Source organism: Kogia breviceps, chromosome 9, assembly GCF_026419965.1.
Source record: "Kogia breviceps isolate mKogBre1 chromosome 9, mKogBre1 haplotype 1, whole genome shotgun sequence".
NCBI classification, from domain to species: domain Eukaryota; kingdom Metazoa; phylum Chordata; class Mammalia; order Artiodactyla; family Physeteridae; genus Kogia; species Kogia breviceps.
Window position 1 is genome coordinate 93,924,559 of NC_081318.1, and position 20,023 is coordinate 93,944,581.

At 41.7% G+C, this 20,023-nt stretch overlaps 1 protein-coding gene across 5 annotated transcripts in view; it reads right to left on the reverse strand.

Annotated features, from left to right (window-relative positions):
• The window catches only part of SLC26A5 (solute carrier family 26 member 5), a 30,145-nt gene that overhangs the window by 1,679 nt on the left and 8,443 nt on the right, over positions 1-20,023 (reverse strand). Inside the window, exons 6-16 of one of the 5 annotated variants that reach the window (XM_059074515.2) lie at positions 18,606-18,758; positions 15,814-15,896; positions 11,075-11,222; positions 9,715-9,828; positions 8,845-8,922; positions 8,071-8,166; positions 7,756-7,862; positions 3,782-3,851; positions 2,133-2,225; positions 1,279-1,386; positions 416-616 (exon numbers count right to left, since the gene is read on the reverse strand). In XM_059074515.2, the coding sequence (XP_058930498.1) occupies positions 416-616; positions 1,279-1,386; positions 2,133-2,225; positions 3,782-3,851; positions 7,756-7,862; positions 8,071-8,166; positions 8,845-8,922; positions 9,715-9,828; positions 11,075-11,222; positions 15,814-15,896; positions 18,606-18,758 (1,251 nt within the window). Of the gene's footprint in view, positions 1-415; positions 617-1,272; positions 1,387-2,132; positions 2,226-3,781; positions 3,852-7,751; positions 7,863-8,070; positions 8,167-8,844; positions 8,923-9,714; positions 9,829-11,074; positions 11,223-15,813; positions 15,897-18,605; positions 18,759-20,023 lie in introns of those variants that run through there. The other 4 variants (XM_067041695.1, XM_067041696.1, XM_067041697.1 and 1 more) reach the window with 4 other exon arrangements.

Genomic DNA, 20,023 nt, shown 5'->3' on the forward strand with positions numbered 1-20,023 from the left:
AGTGATAATTTGGAACATCAAAGAATTCTTGTCAAATTTTATTCAAGTGTAATAAAGGTATTATGGTAATGGTTTTTAAAAGAATCTTCTCGAAGAGATATATACTGTAATATTTATAGATTATATGATGAGTGGGATGTGCTTCAAAATAAGAGAAGGAGAAAATGGGTGTGGGGATAAATGAAACAAAACTGACCATGAACTGATAATAGTTGAATCTGAGGGATAGTTACACGGCGGTTCATTACACTCTGCTCTTTATTTTGTATATTTTCGATATCTTCCACAATCAAAAGTTGAAAAACAACAACAAAATTTTGAGAGTTGAAAAAGGACCCTAGTTCAATTCCCTGATTTTACTGACAGTGAGACTGGGCACAGAGATATTAAAAGACTTGTTAAAGATGATGCTTACCCCTGACAGAGTTTTTACACCAACGGAATCAACAAAATTGACTTGCGTAAAATCCAGAATGACGGTGTGGACATTATCCCCTGGGGGCATAAATCTTTGCAGTTCCTCAGGAAGTGTGCTCTTGGTGACTATTGGGGGATATTTTATTTCATTCTCCTCTTCCTCAGTCTTGGTGCCATCTTCTCCATCTACTTCTGCATCCTATGTTAAAAATCAAAACAAACCAGAGTGCTATGAACAACTCATATTTCGGTTCTGAGAAAGATTTATGAGGGAAAAATTAGTCCTCATGTGCTCAAGTTTGTGACTATACCAGACCGTTTCCAAAATATTTGCTATATCCTAGCCCTGTAATATGACAAAAAAGGATATGTATACAATATTCAGTTTCAGCGGTTTCTTTTTTTCTTCCTCCTCTTCCTCTTTTTCTTTTGTCCAATGAAATCCACTCTCTTTAGTTATCATATACATTTTCCCCTAACTTCTAAAACAGTCCCATTAACTTCAACATGACAGACCACAGTTATCATAAGCCCAAACAGCAAAAACCAGTCTTTGAGGGTTTTTTTTACTATCAGCTGAATGAATCTCTGACAAAGTAATAATGGTAACATTTATTAAGGTACTGTGTGATTTCTATTTTTTAAAACCATGTTTTCCTGGGCTCCTATCACTACTTATTTCAGAAGCATTCTCATAACTGACCTTACCATGTATCTTTAATATACAAAGGATACAGCTTGTTTCTAAGCTTTCCTACTTTAGGGACTTTACGCTGTGTTAAAACTTCAATCATGAATAAAGGTGGGGGGCACTGCAGATCAAGAGACAAGGGAAAGTTACAATGAAGGGGTCACACTCACCACTTTGACGACGGTTGCATTGACCATGTTGGCATTTCCAACTTCCTTAGCATACTTCTTCATGGCCTTTCTTCTTGCTCCCATTATGAAGGATGGGTTCACTCCAGTCTTTACAGAAGGGCAATATATGCAAAAATCACTTCTTGGCTTCCAGGAACCCACCCAAAGCAATTAATCTTCAAATGTCTCCATCTGACTGTTTTCTATGCCAAATTATCACCATAACCCTTGCTCTACCTTTCCCTCAGATGCCCTGAACTGGGTTACTCCCTCATTAAAAGAACAGTGGTAACTTTTCTTATTCTTGGTCTTGATTCAAGACAACCAGAAGCTAAATATTAAAGAGAATTTTAAAGTAGCATTTTTCAAACTTAGATCTCTCAGACTCTTATATTTAAGAGACTCTGTGGGTTGACTGGAAGGTTTTCCTCCTTGCTGGATAGTGTGGGGTGGAGTCCTAATCATGATCAAAGGAACCCAAGAATAAGAAATTTAAAATTAGTTTTTCGCTTTAAAAAAAATATTTTTGAAAAGGTAATACATGCATATGATAAAAGACAATGAACAGCGGTGTTGGTTACACAACAATGTGAATGTACTAAATTCCATCCACTGACTTGTACAGTTCCAAATGGTTAAAATGATAAATTTTAAGGTATGTAAAGAAAAATAAAACAACAAAACAAAAAAGATAAACTTTAAGTTATGTATATTATACCACAATTAAAAAAAAGAGGCGGAGAAAAACAAATAGTATAAAAGGTATACCAAGACATTTAAGTGACCCCCCCCATGCCTATCAATCCTCAGATTCCCTCCTCAGAAATAATCACCCTTAGCTTCTTGTGACTCACCTTTGTTTTTAATGCACTGCTGTATAAATCACTATTTGCATAATAAATTGGGGCATTTATTTGGAATATTTTTATTCCAGGAATTTCTTTCACCTGAGAAATAAAACGTTAGTGAATTTAATATATGGAAATATTTCAGAATCGAAACAGCAATTGCCTCCCTCTTCTAACTTGAAAATTAATACAGAAGTTGCTAAGGGCCCTCTGACAGTGTTTAAATAAAATAATGTCACTCTAGCTGACCTACTCATGCTCTGGAGGAATGCATGCTGAGCAGAGAGCCTTTAAAAATGCACATCTTTTCATTTCTTTTAAAAGTCTTTCTTTGTTTCATTTTTACCATACAGTACAAAGAAGAAACTGAAATATGTTAAACAAGAGAAGTGGATAGGAAAGGGGAAGCTGCCACTCAGACTGTGAGAAGCAGCCAAATAAAATGAACAGAGGTTGATACTGGTTGATTCACAAAATGTAGGCAGGAGTGAAAACGGAACCAAGTGAAACAGAGTGAAAATTTTATCAAGAAGCCTCATGGAACTCTAGAATGCAGCTGGAAACAAGTAACGCAGCACATAATTCTTTAGAAAGGGGGATAAAACAGCAATCCTAACACCAGTTTGATTTCTTAATATCTTATAGTGAGTTTGAGAATTTCTTCCCAAGCATAAACCAAAACAAACAGATAAAACTAGTTTAAGAAGACTTTGTCTGGGGCTTCCCTGGTGGTGCGTGGTTGAGAATCTGCCTGCCAATGCAGGGGACACAGGTTCAAGCCCTGGTCTGGGAGGATCCCACATGCTGTGGAGCAACTGGGCCCGTGAGCCACAACTACTGAGCCTGCGCATCTGGAGCCTGTACTCCGCAACAAGAGAGACCGCGACATTGAGAGGCCGGCGCACTGCAATGAAGAGTGGCCTCCGAGCTATAATTTTAACGATTAAAAATGAAGCAGGAGGGCTTCCCTGGTGGTGCAGTGGTTAAGAATCTGCCTGCCAGTGCAGGGGACACGGGTTTGAGCTCTGGTCTGGGAAGATCTCACATGCCGCGGAGCAACTAAGCCCATGCGCCACAACTACTGAGCCTGCGCTCTAGAGCCCATGAGCCACAACTACTGAAGCCGGTGCGCCTAGAGCCCGTGCTCCGCGACAAGAAACCACCACAATGAGAAGCCCACGCACTGTAACAAAGACACAACGTGGCCAAAAATAAATAAAATATAATAAATTTATAAATTAAAAAAATGAAGCAGGAAAAAAATGAAGGAGAATTCCATAGCCCCACCACCTACATTTTACACTGCTAATACTAGTATTTTACCACCAGTTTAAATTCAGCAGAAGGAAATCATGCCCATACAGACCACCTTGGCAAACAGTCTCAGTATTTTGTAAACACATATTTTAAGTCCAAGAATATGTTTATCCTCATTAAAAAAAGAGGAAAAATAAATATTAGGAGGTTGTGTAACTGATGTGTAGTATAAACTGTAAAACTGAATCCAGATAGTAAACTGAAGTTCAGGCTTTTCGCTCTGACCACCACACCTCCCTGCTCTCCACACCACTCTTTGTCCTAAGTACAAATAATATCTAGTTGGCCAGTCACATCACATGCTTACAACAATTTTAAATGATAGAAAAAGGTCCTACCTCCTCATACGCATCTATGTCAATGTACACATCAGTGTCAGGAAGCTGCCCAAGGACTTTGTAGCTCGGACTGAAGACAGAGAAGGAGCGTGTTAAAATACCAATGTGCTGATGTGCAGGACTTGACGGAATCACGAGGTTCTGCACGTTGGATTTGCTAGTGACTTCAGGGATACCTGATCCTTTTAAGGTGCCTTTTCAGAAGGGCTCCACATATATTCCCATTCCCAGTGCCATTCCAAGCCTAACACACCCCACACGTCCCCAAGACGTACGCAATATACACACACAACACATACACCTCACAACACACACACACACACCCACAGCACATACACACACCACGTACATACCCACTACATAACACTACACACACATCGTGTACATACCATCCAGATAGCACACACACAACCTGATGGAGACAAAAGACTCAGGCATCTAAAGATGGGGGCAAAAAAGAATTGTGCAGAGTTCAAACCAGGCCAGGGACATGTGTAACTCGATCTCATATTACTGGGTAGATAGAATTATCTTCCTGTTTTAATTCTAAAGCAGGAGAGGGGATTTTCATTTTGTCTCTAATAAGAGTCTCTGACTCATGGAGCAGTGGGCGGGGCTTAGTCAACAGAAGGTGTGGGGAGAAAAAAATCTCAAATCAGCATAGAAAAATTTTCTGAAGTCTGGTGTGAATAGATTTTAAACATTATTTTTTAAAAGCACAAATTCCGAATTCTTTTTATAGGACAGTCTGGCTCAAATTAGATACTGAAATGATGACAGGTACTACTTCTTAAGCACCTGATATTACCTTATTATAGCCCATGAAAAAAATCCTACTGGGCTTATTTCTGCTGTCATGTGGAAGAGAAATTGAAGTCCAGTGGGGTTAGGCGAGCTGTTCAAGGTCAGAGAGCTTGGCAGAGCCAGAATATGGCTCAAGGTCTTGTACGGACATTCCATGGTCTTGTTACTATGCTCTGGTGCTCTCAGCGCCTACGTGCAAGTGCTTTGTGAGTTAGAATCTATAGCAGAAATATCAGGGGTTTTTCTAGCTGGATTCCTTCAACAAGCATTCAGAGAACACACACTATATGCTGGTACTGGGCTCTAGGAACCTTGCGTACACAACCAAGGTGCTCACAGTCTAGTGATGTCTGTGGACAAATAGAACACCAACGACTGATACTGGAGATGAGAGGCAAGGTTCTCAGTTGAGTTCCCAATTATGAGAAAACCTTCCATACGAGACTCGAAATGCTGTCCACATGTTGCAATCTAGTGCCAGCGAGCAGACACAGGGAGCACACAAGTACACAAGTTACTGGGAGACGTGTGAGGTGCTGGAGGACCACAGTGCCGCTGCGGGCACACAGGGGAGTTGGCATCTCTCGGGCTGGGTGAGCGGGGTCTAAACTTACGTGGATTTCAACAGGCGGATGAGGAAAAGGCCTTCCTGACCAGCTGGAGTGCGCTGGAATCCCACTTCCTCAGGTCTAAATACTCCTTGTTTCTTCCCTCATCACCCCAGGAGCAAGAAAGTCTCTCTTTATGAACTCTGATGGGGTTTTAATTGGCCATCTCTTATGCTTATTATCACTTGTACCTTTCTTACACTTAACTGAAGCACTTACAACTGTGTATTCCAATTTCTTGAAGATGGATTATAAAATGCTGATTAAGAGTTAGCCTCTGGATTCACAAAAACTCATATTTGAATCATTGCCTACCACTTCCTGTGTGATCCAAGTTACTCAATCGATCTAGGCCTCAGTTTCCACATCTGTGAAACGGGTTGCTAACAGTCATTGGGCTGGAAAGATGAAATGACATAAAGCGTGGATCTTCGCACACAGCCAGGCGCATAACTAACAACAATAATTTAGTGCCACCATTACTTCATTATCATGATTAGCATCATCATTATCATTATGTATATGTCATCCTTAGGAGAGTGCAGCCTTTTTGAAGGGAAGGACCATGTTTTATTTACTGCAATATCCCTAGAGTCTAGTATCTCCCTGGGAACCTAGTAGTCCCTCAAAAAACACTGTCCAATTAAGATTGTAAGATTATAATTATTTTAATATGTTTTGCCCCCACTTGGGGGCAAAAACTGAATTTCCATCACATTTATAGCATCACCCACAGCGCCTGCATGGAGGAGGCATAAGGAACTATTTGTTGATGAACTGATTGTCCCTTAACCTCTTGGGCTTTGAGGGAATCTGGGTGTTTGGAAGACAAGCAAAGTCACTGAAGCACTAGCCCTCTCTGGACAGCATGCCCTAATTACAGAGAACGAAGCAGATGAAAATAAACACGTAGCCTTGGTACTGGCTCCCCAAACTCTAACCTACAAAAACCCAGCACCATCACCAACAGGGACAGAACATTAAAAATGAACTTTAGTTAATTATTTGGGGGAGAAAAAGAAGCAGAGCATTTAAAAAACAACCTGCCTAACTTTAAAATTTATGATAAGAAATCATAAACTATTATTTGGGTAAAAAATAAACCAAAAAGTGAAAAAAAAATCTCCAATTCTATGCCATGGCTTGTTAAAGGATATAGATATTTTTAAACCATGATGTTCACTAAAGCTCTGAGATAAATAACTCTTGCATGTACTAATAATGCTTGTATAAAAAACGGTGGGGAGGGCTTCCCGGGTGTCGCAGTGGTTGAGAGTCCGCCTGCCGATGCAGGGGACACGGGTTCGTGCCCCGGTCCGGGAAGATCTCACATGCCGCGGAGCGGCTGGGCCCGTGAGCCATGGCCGCTGAGCCTGCGCGTCCGGAGCCTGTGCTCCGCAACGGGAGAGGCCACAACAGTGAGAGGCCCACGTACCACAAAAACAAACAAACAAAAACACAAAAACCAAAAAAACAAAACGGGGGGGTGAACTTCTTTTACATAAAAGTGGGTGAAAGGGTAGAGTTTGTTATTAAAAACAGTGTAATTTTTGAGTTTAGATTCCACATGTTGTTTACATTTCCCTCTATGTCGTTTCTGAAGAGGAAAATGCTCATTTCCTACTCTGTAGAGTGGGGAGCATCCCATCATTTCCATCTAGCAGCCCTTCAATATACCACAATCAAAACTTTAAGAACTATTGTGTGATTTGCAACCACAGGCAAAATCAGACTAACCTCATTTTCATTCCTCCCGTGTTAAATTTGTTGCGTGCACAGGATGTGTGTGGCACTGTTTCATGTGCATTATTCTCATTTGAACCTTACTGTGACTCTTTGAGGTAGCAAGTAATAGTCTCATTTTATAGAGGCAGAGACAGAGGCTCCAAAAGGTCACGCAAAATCACAGAGCTTATAGAGTGTGCAGCCAGGACTTGAACCTAAGGTTGTCTGACTCCAAACTCAGGCTATTTGAAAACATGATGTTTCCTTTTTTTTTTCTTTATAGTGATTTATTTATTTATCATGAACAGAGTATTTTTTTAAAGTTATTTTATACCTTCCCTATTGGGCTCAGCTTCATACTAGGAGAAGAGATGACAGGTGATAATATTTCAGGGTGGAGGAAGGAACAGCTGAAGCCCCACATATGATAACTTGGTGTCAGCGTCTGCTCCACGTTATCAAAACCTTTGTCAGCACCCGGTGCCAAAGCAGACTGCAAGAACACACAGTTCATTTACCCTCACAAGAGGGTCAATAAGCCAGGGTGCCACAGGGGCCAGAATGGCAGGAACCATGAGAAAAATTAGGCTCTTTTAAGAAAACCACTGATGGAATTATAAACTGTGATAGAGTAGAGCATCTAGCATGATCATACTGAGTTTTTCATTTGGCATTTTGTTTATTTAGTCAACAAGCCCCATGAGTCCTCAGCTCCCTTTCATGCTGACCAGAAGTAACCAAGGAGCTTACTTTGACCAGATCGAGCTTTGATCTACGTTTAAATGCACCGCTGCAGTCTCAGGCAGGACGCACACCCCTGCCAATCTGTGCGCTCACCTCTGTGTCCTGTAAATCACAGTCATCAGTGCGATGATCACAGCAGTAATCAAGCCGTAGTCCAATCCCAGGAACAAGGAGGAAACAAAAGTGGTAAGCCAGATGGTCTACACAAAAGACAGAAAGCTTCAGGTTGAATCATGTGAAAAATCTCCTAAGAGTTACATACACACACACAGAGTACCTAGCCTTGTTGCCTAACTGGATACTGCATATAATAACTGGCCACAGTAACTTATCTTTCTCACACTTTTATCAGCAACAATACATTTGCTGCTATGACACATTCACCCAGCCATCACCTTTGTTACTTACCAGCTCTATCTTGCTGGTTCTCCAGAAAAAGGGGAGATCTGAGAATTGCATGAACATTCCTTTCAGGTTGACGATCACGATGGCCGACAGCACAGCCTGAAACACAGCACATTCACACATGCCTCTCCTCGTGTATCCACAGACCCCTCCGCTGGTCCCTCACTGTCCTGGGGCTGCCCTCCCACCGTCCTTTCCCTGCTCCCTTCCTACACGGCAGTGACGGTACATGTGGAGAAAAGAACACCTGGATTTTCAGGACTTGGTGAGCAAAAATGGGCCTTGAAAACCATGCTTAGATCCTAGTAGCAAACCTGCACGGTGGTCAAGAGGTTCAGAATTAAATGGTACTCAAGGACTTATCTCATCCATGGTCTTCCTGCATTATGATTTTCTCTATGCTCTAGCATTCCTGAGCTCTACTGGATTAAATGTTCCAGTAACCAAATGTTTTATGAGTGTAGGTCATCTCAAATTTTTAATGGGAGTATAAGGTCATAGAAGATCAAAGAGAGAAGGACCTTGGAGATTAGCCAAACCAAAACCTCCACTCTGCAGATAAAGAAACTGAGAATCAAAGATGCTGAGATGGCTTTCCCTAGGTCCCAAATGCTGGCAGATTGTGGAACAGGATATTGATCCTAGCCTTGGCCCTTTCTCATACCACCTCACTAGGGTTACAGTAAAAACCCATGAGACAGCCATAAAAATATAAACAAATAAAATAGCAAAATCTCTATACATGAGAAAACCTCACACCAAGTCCAAGCTACATACCTGGGGTAATGATTCAAAGAGGAATCCAGTGGCTAATATGACCAGCAGAATCATTATCGAGGCCAAACAACCTGCAAGCTGAATGAGAGAAGACACGTGGAAGGGGCTTTTAGGGCACCTGAGTAAGAGGTGGGGCATAGGTTGGTCTTAGTCTTTTGATAATCACTGTGGGAAGATATGGCTTCACATAAGTCATCCATACCATTACATAAACCTGTAACTCGTTCCCACTCCCTTTCTGAGGTTTTGGTTCCTCATACAGCTTTAAAACAGAAGCTGAAATATTTAAATACCCTGAATGAAATGCCCGTGCCAGGGGTGGGGGAAAGGAGATGTATGGTGCTGACCCAAGACTCACAGGGGCCAGAAGAGTTCAGATAAGACTCTGCCATCCAAAGTGGTAGCCACTAGCCACATGTGGCTATTTACATTTTAAAAAGTAAAATTAAATAAAATTAAAAATTCAGGTCTTGGTTGCACTAGCTACATTTCAAGTGCTCAAGAGCTACCTGTGGCTAGTGGCTGCCATACTGGACAGTTACAAATAGCAAACATTTCCATCACAGCAGAAAGGTCTATTGGGTGGTGCTGGCATCCTGCCCATACTCACTCTCAGGCTTTCATGACAACATCCTATGTCTGAATTTTGAGGTTTACTGGTAGCAGGGAGTGTTGTTTAATTTTTCGATTTGACTGGCGAATATACCCCTTTTCTGTAGATTCAGTTCCTTGTGATTTGCTTCAACCAATCATGCCTTTCTCTGATTCATACACAGCTCACTGGAGCATGGATCTTCAGGCAGAATACAATCAACAGATTAAAGTTTATCACCCAAATCACCAGACCTTGGAGGCCAGTTGCATACGCACCTGTGTCTTCCCTCCAGTTCCCTCCTGAACAAGGCTTCGAGACAAGGAGCATGAAATTGCAAAAGTCTGGAAGAGTGAGCCAATGGAATTGCACAGTCCCAGGGCAATGAGCTCCTTTTCCACGTGGAAGCAAAGCACAAAAGAGATCAGTTATTTTTCAGGAAGCCAGGCATGATGGCCCATTGAACACACATTTTCAGCAGTATAGACTGTCACTTCATTCTCCTTCCAGATACAAGAATTTGTTTAGCATGAGTTCAAAACAGGAATTAATGCATAATTTAAGGTGGGAGAAAAACACCTTGAATTTTTATTGTGTTGGAGGTAAATGCTGCGCTCACCACCTAGCCCCCTCTTTCCCAAACACACACTCTACACAAATAATGTCTTTGTTTTTAAAGAAAACTGCAGCAGAACGGACAAAATATTTTTGTTGTTTAAGAGAAAGTTATTGGTGAATACAACTACTGGCATCTTTTAAATGCCTGGGCTCTTGCTCATCAAGGAACCCATGCCAGTGTCCTCCTTGGGACCAGTGGGTGAGTCCTGATCTCAGGGCAACTTCCGGTTTTCCTAGATGGATTACTGTGTCTCGTATGAATATGGAGCGTCTAGTCTCCTCTTAGAAATACACAGCGTGTGGGCTTCCCTGGTGGCGCAGTGGTTGGGAGTCCGCCTGCCGATGCAGGGGACACGGTTTGTGCCCTGGTCCGGGAAGATCCCACATGCCGCGGAGCGGCTGGGCCCGTGAGCCATGGCCGCTGAGCCTGCGCGTCCGGAGCGTGTGCTCCGCAACGGGAGAGGCCACAACAGTGAGAGGCCCACAAACAGCAAAAAAAAAAAAAAGACATACAGTGTGAATTTCTAAGATAAATACACACTGGGTATTTATCTTAGAAATAAATAATAGCTCATGGTATTCAGATTAAATACTTTATCTGTAGCTACCTTATAAAAAAGAAGGCAGCAAAGAATGCATTGTGGAGTTTAAGTGATGAATCATAAACTCAAAGTTCAGTGAACAAAGAGAAGGCTTCCTGTGGAGTAAAAATGGTTCTGGAAAAATGTTAGATTCTCAGTCTGTGAGCTTTAAAAATAGGGACAGCACCTAGAGGAGTATGGCAAACTGTAAACCTCAGAGTGGAGATTGCACCTACTGATGAGGTGAGGTAGGAGTCTACCTCAGTGTTCTGATGATTTAAGGCACACAAACCACGAAAAAATTGTAGTGTTGAATAAATACATCCATCACCATACTAATTTTTTTTCTACCAAGATGGAGAAATCCAGTTTGTCTCCTTTAGTAGAGCAAGATGATTGTGCCACCAGGAAACATCTGCAGGAAATTAATGATTTTTACCTGATTGCCATCAACCTGGTAGCCATGCTTATTTCCCAAGCTCTTGGCCATTGAGATGGTCACTGAAAATCCAACAATGGCTATGGCAATGGCATCCACGTACACAAGGTGGAAGAGGCTGGTGTCCGGATTGGCCGGAGGCAGCAACCTGAAAGGTGAAGCTGACTTTAACCTGGGCATTGTGACCACTGGAAAAAAACATGCAGCTAGAGGGGAGCATTGTAGGGGGGCATTATCTGCAGATGAGGTGATCAACACTTGGGTACTCGTTTGGCAAAAAGCAGGGCCCTCTTTGATACACAAGTTCTTTCCAGGCCCCAACCCCAGAGTGCCGGCTTTCTACCTGAATGGGTTATCAGCAGAGATCAAATGCCGTTTTATTTAGAAAAGGAGTAACCTCATACCTCACGGCACCCCGTGTGGCAGGTGTAAGTAAGACTCAGAGCAGGAAGAGGAGAGGGTCAGCGAAGCGCTCAGATGCCACAAGACATTTGAACCAAAAACTGAGGTGAGGAGGGAGGTGGACAAGGGCTATCATACCAGAGAATTACTACTGTCCGGGCAACACTAGGTACTCACTGCTCTCCCTTGCTGTTTGACGTAAGGACCCTGCTTCTTCCCTGGATCCCTTTAGGTGAGTGGCTAACACGGGAAAAGAGCAGCAGCAGATTATACTCCTTGGGTTACATCTGGGAATCTCGGGAATCTGGAGGGGCCAAAAGTGTGGCTCCTGGAGCTCCCCAATGGGGAACCTAATTTTTGTGGTCCATTCTTATAGTTTGGAACCTTTGTCCTAAAAGAACAGAAAAGGTGTTCCCCAGAATGGTATGGGGAAGGGGCAAGAGAGGTTTTCAAAGTCACCTGCTCCAATTCAAGGCACCTGGCTAAATAATATCAATTAACTGATGTACAATATTATTACTGTTACAGTCATTCATCAGGTGCTTCCTCTTGCACCAGGTTCTGTGTTTATCTATCTCCAACAGCACTGTGTGCTAGGTACCATTATAATCCCCATTTTACAGATGAGGAAAATGAGGCATAGTGAGGTCAAGTAACTTGTCCAAGGTCAAACAGCTCATCTATTAAGTACAACAAAAACCACAAAGAACCCGTCTCTCCACACTATTTCTCATACTGTGTCATAGCACAGTGACAACGGGGCTGTCTCAGGTTCTGAGGTAAGGGAAAAGGAGGTGAGCAAAGGAACCTAACATATGTTAAGCCTAGATTATGTGCTACATGCTTGATATATGTCATCTCATTTGCCCTCACAACAATCCTTTTAGATGGGTGCCATTATTATCCCAATTTATACGTGAAAAAATGCATGCTTGCGGATGTTAAGTAATCTGCTGAAGATGGAGCACAGAATCATACCCAGGGGGTCTAACTACAGAACTTACTGTCTTTTCCTTGCACTTTGCTACGTAAGCACTAATCAGGAGAGAAGGCCTGGCAGCAGGTTTGGGTCTGAGGAACAATATGAGAAAAGAATGTATGCTGCAATGAGTTAAGAGAAGTAAACCAAGGAACATGATATATTGCCATGAATGGCATTTCTAACAGTCAGGTGTCACTTTCTGGACACTGTATTACATATTTTTGTGTGTGTGTGTGTGTGTGTGTGTAGATAAATGTGGTAGTTTGTTTCCAAATACAACCACCACCAATTCCTCCCATACTTGTGTGTGCTGCTCCCCTATCTAGATGTGGTCTGTTTCCCCTCTGGTTGAATCTGGGCTGGCCTTGTGATTTGCTTTGACCCACAGAATGTGGTGGGAGTGATGTTGTATGAGTGCTATAAGCAGCCTGGCAGTTTCTGCTTTTCTGTCCTGTTGCCCTGAGCTGACACATAAAGAACCTGGCTACCCTGCTGGAGACCCGTATGGAGGCAAGATGCCAGCCAGCCCTCAGCTGTTCCAGCCACTGCAGATGAGCTGTCAAGACATGTGAGCGAGGCCTTCTTGGATCCTCCAGCGCTGGTCACCTGAGAGTCTGCAGCTGCCTGAGAGACCCCAAGTGAGACAACCACTCAGCTGAGCCCCACCTACACTGACAAACTGTGAGCAGATAAATGGACATTGTTATAAGCCACTGTTCTTCGGCAGTGAGACTCACAGATCACTGAAGCAGTATGACTGTATACAGATAGGAAGTTAGGGAGGCATTATTGGTTGCCTGCCTGGTTTGGGGCAAAGTTCCAGAAAGATAAGGTTTCTGGGAAGCCAAGTTTCAAAAAGGTAAAATGTTCTTACTTTTAAAAAAAATGTTTAGCTCTCTTAGAGCCTGCGTTGCCACAACTACTGAAGCCCGTGCTCCACAATAAGAGAAGCCACTGCAATGAGTAGCCCGTGCACTGCAATGCAGAGTAGCCCCCGCTTGCCACAACTAGAGAAAGCCTGCGTGCAGCAACGAAGACCCAACACAGCCAAAAATAAATAAATAAAATAAATTTATTTTTAAAAAAAGTTTAGCTCTCACATACAGAGGGAAAGCAACATATTTGGGTATAATGCAATAGGGAAAGGAAGGTATTAGGTAGGAATGATAGTGGCATGTGAATTTTTAAAAGGAGAAATCTAAGCGTGAGAATTCACAAGTAGATTATTTGTGATTAGTTATTGAATAGGGTTATCTACTGGATCCAAAGACACATGTTTATCACATGACGAATTATGTTAGTGAGCCAGGTGTGAGGTAATGGAGAGATCACACAACTGGGTATCAGAAGACTGAGTTCTGGGTCCAGGCTGGGACATAGCAAACTTCACTCACGTCTCTCAAATGTCGCCTTCCTTGATACCCTACCTAAAAGAGCAACCCCAGCCCCCCCTATCTCTTACCTGGCTTCCCCTGTCTTCACAGCATGTCTCACTATTGATGTACTGTCTATCTCTCCTAGTAGAATATAAGTTCCATGAGACCAAAGGCTTTTTTGCTTGCATGTTCACTTTTGTTTTTAACTGCTGTGTCCCTGGCACATAATAGGCACTCAATAAACATATGCTGAATAAATGGGAATAAATGAACTCTCTTCTCTGTTAAATGAAGATAACATATATCAACAGTGTTAATTGTGAGCATCAACTGACATGGTGGGTATAAAAGTACTTAAAAAATTATAAGTGCAAACAGAAAAACAAGGGTTATCACTGTGTTATACCTTTACATTGAATCATAGGTAACACGTTTATGACAGCAATACGCTGAAGTTGAATGCAGGCTTCCTCCTTCAACACCTGCTCCCTGGGGTGAACTCTGGCTTAAAGAGCAACTCCTGCTGCCTGTGCTTCCCTGGAGATTCTTAGGTGGTTCCAGGGGCAAGGCCTGATGGAATATACCAGGTCCTGTCAATATCCAGCATCTGGGCAAATGTCTGACTCTTCTTTTGGAAAGACAGAACAGAGTGGCAAGAAAGAGACAGTACCAGGAACAGAAAGACAGAGACACGCAGAGAGGTACAGAGATCGCCAGAGTATCAGAGGGGGACAGAGTGAGGCCAGGAGAGGCTCACAGTCACTCTCACTCCTCCAAATATAAAAATAATAGTAAAATTTTTAAAATGTAGAATTAGGTAAAAGAAAAACAGATGAAGCAAAGAAATAATATATGATTTAAAACTAGAAACCTGGTTGAAATAATGAGCCACAGAACTTTCAATTAACATGTCCTGAACGTGCACTGCACATGCCAAATGCTACACTGGCCGCTTTAGACACATTTTCTCCTGTAACTCTCACAACTGCTCTTGAGATAGTCATTAATTACCATGCTTACCTAGCAGGGGAGGAAACTGAGGCTTTGAGAGGATAAGTGACCTTGCCCAAGGTCACAAAGCTACTAAGTGGCAGGCTAGATTTAGGTCGTTTTGCTTTTAGCTCCAAAGCTACCCAGGAAGAGATCTAAAAAACCGATAAATGCTAAACAGGAAACAGAACAAAACGAAAAACCACATGCCATTGTTGGTAGGACTGTAAAATGGTGCAACCACTTTGGAAAACATTATGGAGGTTCCTCAAAAAGTTAAAGCAGACTATCATATGACCCAGCAATCCCACTTCTATGTATATATCCAAAAGAACTGAAAGCAGGGTCTTGAAGAGACACTTGCACACCCATGCTCATAGCAGGATTATTCACAATAGCTAAGAGGTGGAAGCAACCCAAATGTCCATCAACAAATGAATGCATAAACAAAATGTGGTATATACATAAGGTGGAATTTTATTCTGCTTTAAAGAGGAAGGAAATCCTGTCACATGCTACAACATGGATGAACCTTGGTATTATGCTAAATGAAAGAAGCCAAGCACAAAGTAGGCAAGAAGTGTATGATTCCACTTATGAGTACTAGAGTAATCGGATTCATAGAGACAGAAAGTAGGGGCTGGAGGGAAAGGAGAATGGAGAGTTATTGTTTAATGGTATAGTTTCAGATTTGCAAGATGAAAAAGTTCTGGAGATCTGTTTCAAAATGTGAATAAACACTACTGGACTGTACGCTTATGAATGGTTAAAATGGTTAAGTTTTATGTTATTTTTTTTAACCATAATAAGCCACGCTCCCCGCCATACACACTGCCAAGAAAACCAAACTCAAAACCCCCCAAACCCTCAGATATTTGATACGTAGGAAAAAAATAGATTGTTCATTGCAATACTAAAGCAGGAGTTAGAAGCAATAATAGATCCCTTGATTATTTAAGTTACACAGTTACTTGAAACTATTTTCCTACCCCAGAGGAAGTGTCCCAACGACATCCACATTGTACGATTCATGCAGGCTAAACCCAGCTGAAATGCCAGTTCCCATAACCACCTGAAACAGACACAAAACCAAACGTACCTTTAGAAATGAACATTCAAATGCCACAAAAATAAGCTTCAAAGAACTTGTTAGCCAAGCCAGATCTATTCTCACTTTCTCGGTTTTTTTAAAAAAGAATTATAGTTAGCTTCCAGCAATTCTAACTTCTCCTAATGACCCTTCTCCACAAAATTAAAATGGACTCTACAATCTCCTTGTGGCCTGGAATTCTTTTCTCTTTACTTTGTTCTGTTCCATCCTGAGGCATTTGGTTAGTTGGCTACAAACAGAAAGAAGCCATAAAACCTTTCAGGAGTTGGCTTTGCCTTTGGGGCAGGTAAAATGAGGCTCTGGCCAAGGTGGCACAAATAAAGGACATGAAATATGTATTGTGAGGGTGGTACAGTGACAGTGTATCATTATAACATGTAGGTTTGGATCTATTGCACAATCTTCCTATGGACTCATGTTTCCAGGACAGCAGCACCAAGGTGGTTAGAGGCCTCCACCAGCACTCCATGGCTATCTTCTCCCATGTCTGTTGCCGAGTCAGGGTCAGGGTGAAACCGCCCATCACAGAGTGTCCTTGTACATAAGGTTGCCTGGATTGTCGGGGCACAGATTCAGTCTGTGTGTAAAGTACAAGCCTTAGTGAGCTACAAGAAGAGAAAAATAACAGAAGGAGAGACAGCAACTTTCTTCATCCCAAAGAAACACTGCTTGTAGAACTTTCTGAGTGGGTTATCCAGGAGCGAAGGCATAGGGCTGGCCAGGGAAGGGAGCCAGACCCCCATCAAAGGGGGCTGCTGCAGGGAACCAAGAAGAAGGTAAGCTCATTATCAGACACAGCAGCCTGAGAAACCAAGGGCGTGGCTGCTTCTGGCCGCTATGATGAAATGCCCCTTCTTTGTTGGTTGCAATGTCTGTCACCCTTAATTGCATCTGTTGTGCATCGCAAACTGGGGGAGTGCCCAGAAAATTCAAATCTACAGGATACACATAGCTCAAGTTCCTGGAGCATCAACTTTATGCAGTGATAAATAAATTCAAACCAAAGCTTTCCTACCAACACAAACAGATGCATTGTGAAATAGAATGAAGAACCCCAAACAATTTTATGATAAGAAAGGAACTATATGTTTAAAGAGAGTTATGAAGATTCTGTCCCAAATTTTCCAGTATGGCTTCCCTCTCCCTTGCTCTGAGGAGCATACAGATAAGAAGTTTAAAAAAAAACCCAGAAAACAAAAAACAGGTTCAACCATAATTATAATGATAGAATTCTGGAGAACCACTGTCCTGGAAAACATGAAGGAAACTTTAAAGGGAATCTGGAAAGTGGACAAAACTAGGAACCCAAGCCAGGAAAGTCAGTCTTCATCATTTACTTCATGATTAGGGCTTGCCTTTCTCCACTGCCATGCGAAGGAGCTGAGAACCTCTTGCTGTTCTCCAAGAGGAAACAGGAACTCTGGACTCAAACCCAATGAGAGAACAGGTCTTAAAACAGTGAGAGACAGTCCTATTCGGGTATAGACAAGACGAAAGCAAGGAAAAGGGTCAAAGGGACTGGCTTCTTTGTGAGCTATACGAGCCAGTGGTTTTTGTGGCTGGAACTTTTTGCTAGATTTGGATCAGACAACTATACTTTTTATTTCTTCTCCTTGTGGCTCCCAAACTGTACAGCAGACGCAAGAGGGAAGAGATATGGGAACATATGTATATGTGATTAATGACAAAGTGATTCACTTTGTTATAAAGCAGAAACTAACACACCATTGTAAAGCAATTATACTCCAATAAAGATGTTAAAAACAACAACAACAACAAAAAAAAACCATACACCAAAGTGCTCCAGGCTCCCAAGGAGAACTCACCAGGACACTGTGGGACATGACTTTCAAGGAAAACAGTGACACCTGTCAAACACCATGCAAACTTTTAGTTTGAGGTAGTTCACAGTTTCGATATTAGTTCCTACTACATTCCTTTCAGTCACACCACATGTTTGCAAAGCTGGGCATTCAGTGGTCACTGTGATAAAAAAAGCAGGTACCATGCAAAAATCAAAGTGAACAGGAAATGATGGTAGTGGTGTCCATCTGATTCCCAGGTTTGAGGGATTGTGAAGTGCCCACCAGCTGCCATACACATCCATTAATAAATTACTGTGGTGACTTTAAGAATCTCATAAAATATATTTTATTTCAATTTATGTGCATTATTTTTACAAACAGTTAAGTTGTTAGACATAAATATGTATGAAGTTGTTTGGACCTTACTACTTAGTAAATGGAACTATTAGTTAGGTATTTCTTTTGGCCTAGGAGTGCCAGGAACCAAGAAAATTTGGGAACCTTTGTCATTTGCTCTTTTCAGAATGGAAACAGCTTATTTTTTTCAGGTTATTAAAGTTTATATGTTCATTATAAAACAATTAGACAATAAAAACTTTGAAAATGAAAAATCTCCATAATTTCACTCAAAGATAATTTACATTCACATTTTTATGGACAGACTTCAGCTATATTTTAAAAATCATCCATGACTGCTTTAATGCTTTTCTTCTTTTGTCAGTGTATTTGTAAAAGTTCCCCTTGACAAATTCCAACCTTCTCTTGGCAGAAGCGAGAGAAAAGAGGTCGAATTTCCTCCTCCCGGGTCCACTTCTAAACCCCCGCACAGAAATAGATAGGTATATGCTGCTGGAAGCTGACTTACCGCAAAGAACTCTAAAGGGATGGGCGCTGGCAATTTCTCTTTAAATCTCTCATTAAACTCCTTGCCACCCAGCAGCAAACCAAAGACCATCAGCCCAACGCCTAGGGAACACACGTTGAGGTTTTTAACATTCTGCAACACAGCAACTGTACTCTGTAACACAGTGAACACTGGATGTTACATCAAGCAAGAGCCCCTGAATAGACAGAGACAGTCTAGTGCTCTAATTCACACCAGCCATCCCATTAGTGGACATTTCTAGCTAAAGGTTCTCAGGCTGAAGTCTCTCTCTTTGCAACTTTCACCAATTAGGAGTCATTTTTACCCAGTCATACAACTTGGTAGTGGTAATCCTTACCTGACAATCTTATATGACAGTGCTCTTTGCTACGCTAACATCTCAATGTAGAATTGTAAAATTCAGAAAAGTAACCCTGAAGCTGAGTCCTGAGCATTAGGAAAGGATTAGGGGTAATATCAGCAAAAAAATTCCAAAGGTAAATACATACAAAAGCTTTTATGAACTGAAAGAGGGAGAGAAATCACTGTTAGCAGATGAAAGACAAATCAGGTGAGCTTTGAAGGGAAGAGAGTGGCTTGAAGCTTGGAAAGAAGCCCAGGAAAGTTAGAGAAGAAAGCTGCTTAATTTTCTCCTAAGGCTGCAGTCTCGGCACCCCAAATGCAGTCAGTACTTATCTGAACCCTGGGAAAGTAGGTTACCACTGAGCCCAGGCTACACATCTTTCCTATCAATGCCTAGAGCATTCTCTAGTATGCTTGTCTGCTCTATTTCCTTTGTGACAAGGCATTTTGAGAAATCTCAGAGTGAGAAGCATGTTACCAGCTATTACGGGAAACAAAGAATTTAGTTATCTAGGGAATGCTCCTCAGTTGGACTCCATTCTAATCAATGAAGGACTCAATTTAACTGTTACTTGCTCAAAGTGACTTTCCTAGACCCCTAATCTGAAGGTCTCCCTATTCAACTTTCAGAGCAGCCTGATTTTTTCTCCACAGCACTTAACACAATTTGTACTTAATTGCATATTTATGTGATTAGCAGTTTACTATTTGTCTTCCCATTGGACTGTAAACTCACTGCTCTGCCTGACACAGTGTCTGACATATCAGTACCTACAAAGGCTATAGATCTCTCATTCCAAGGATAGCTTTAGCAGCATCTCAGTTCTGGTACGTAGCACTTACACTGTCATTTGGTTTTAATTATTTCATAACTTCCTCTTTATCCATGGGTTATTTAAAAATATGTTTTTGGTTTCCAAATGTATGGGGGTTTTAAAACTATATTTAGTTATTGATTGCTAATTTACTGCATCACGTGAAACAACATTGCATTTTTAGAATTTGCGATCAGTTTTACATGACCACTCTCAACGTGATCAGTTATTACCATTGTT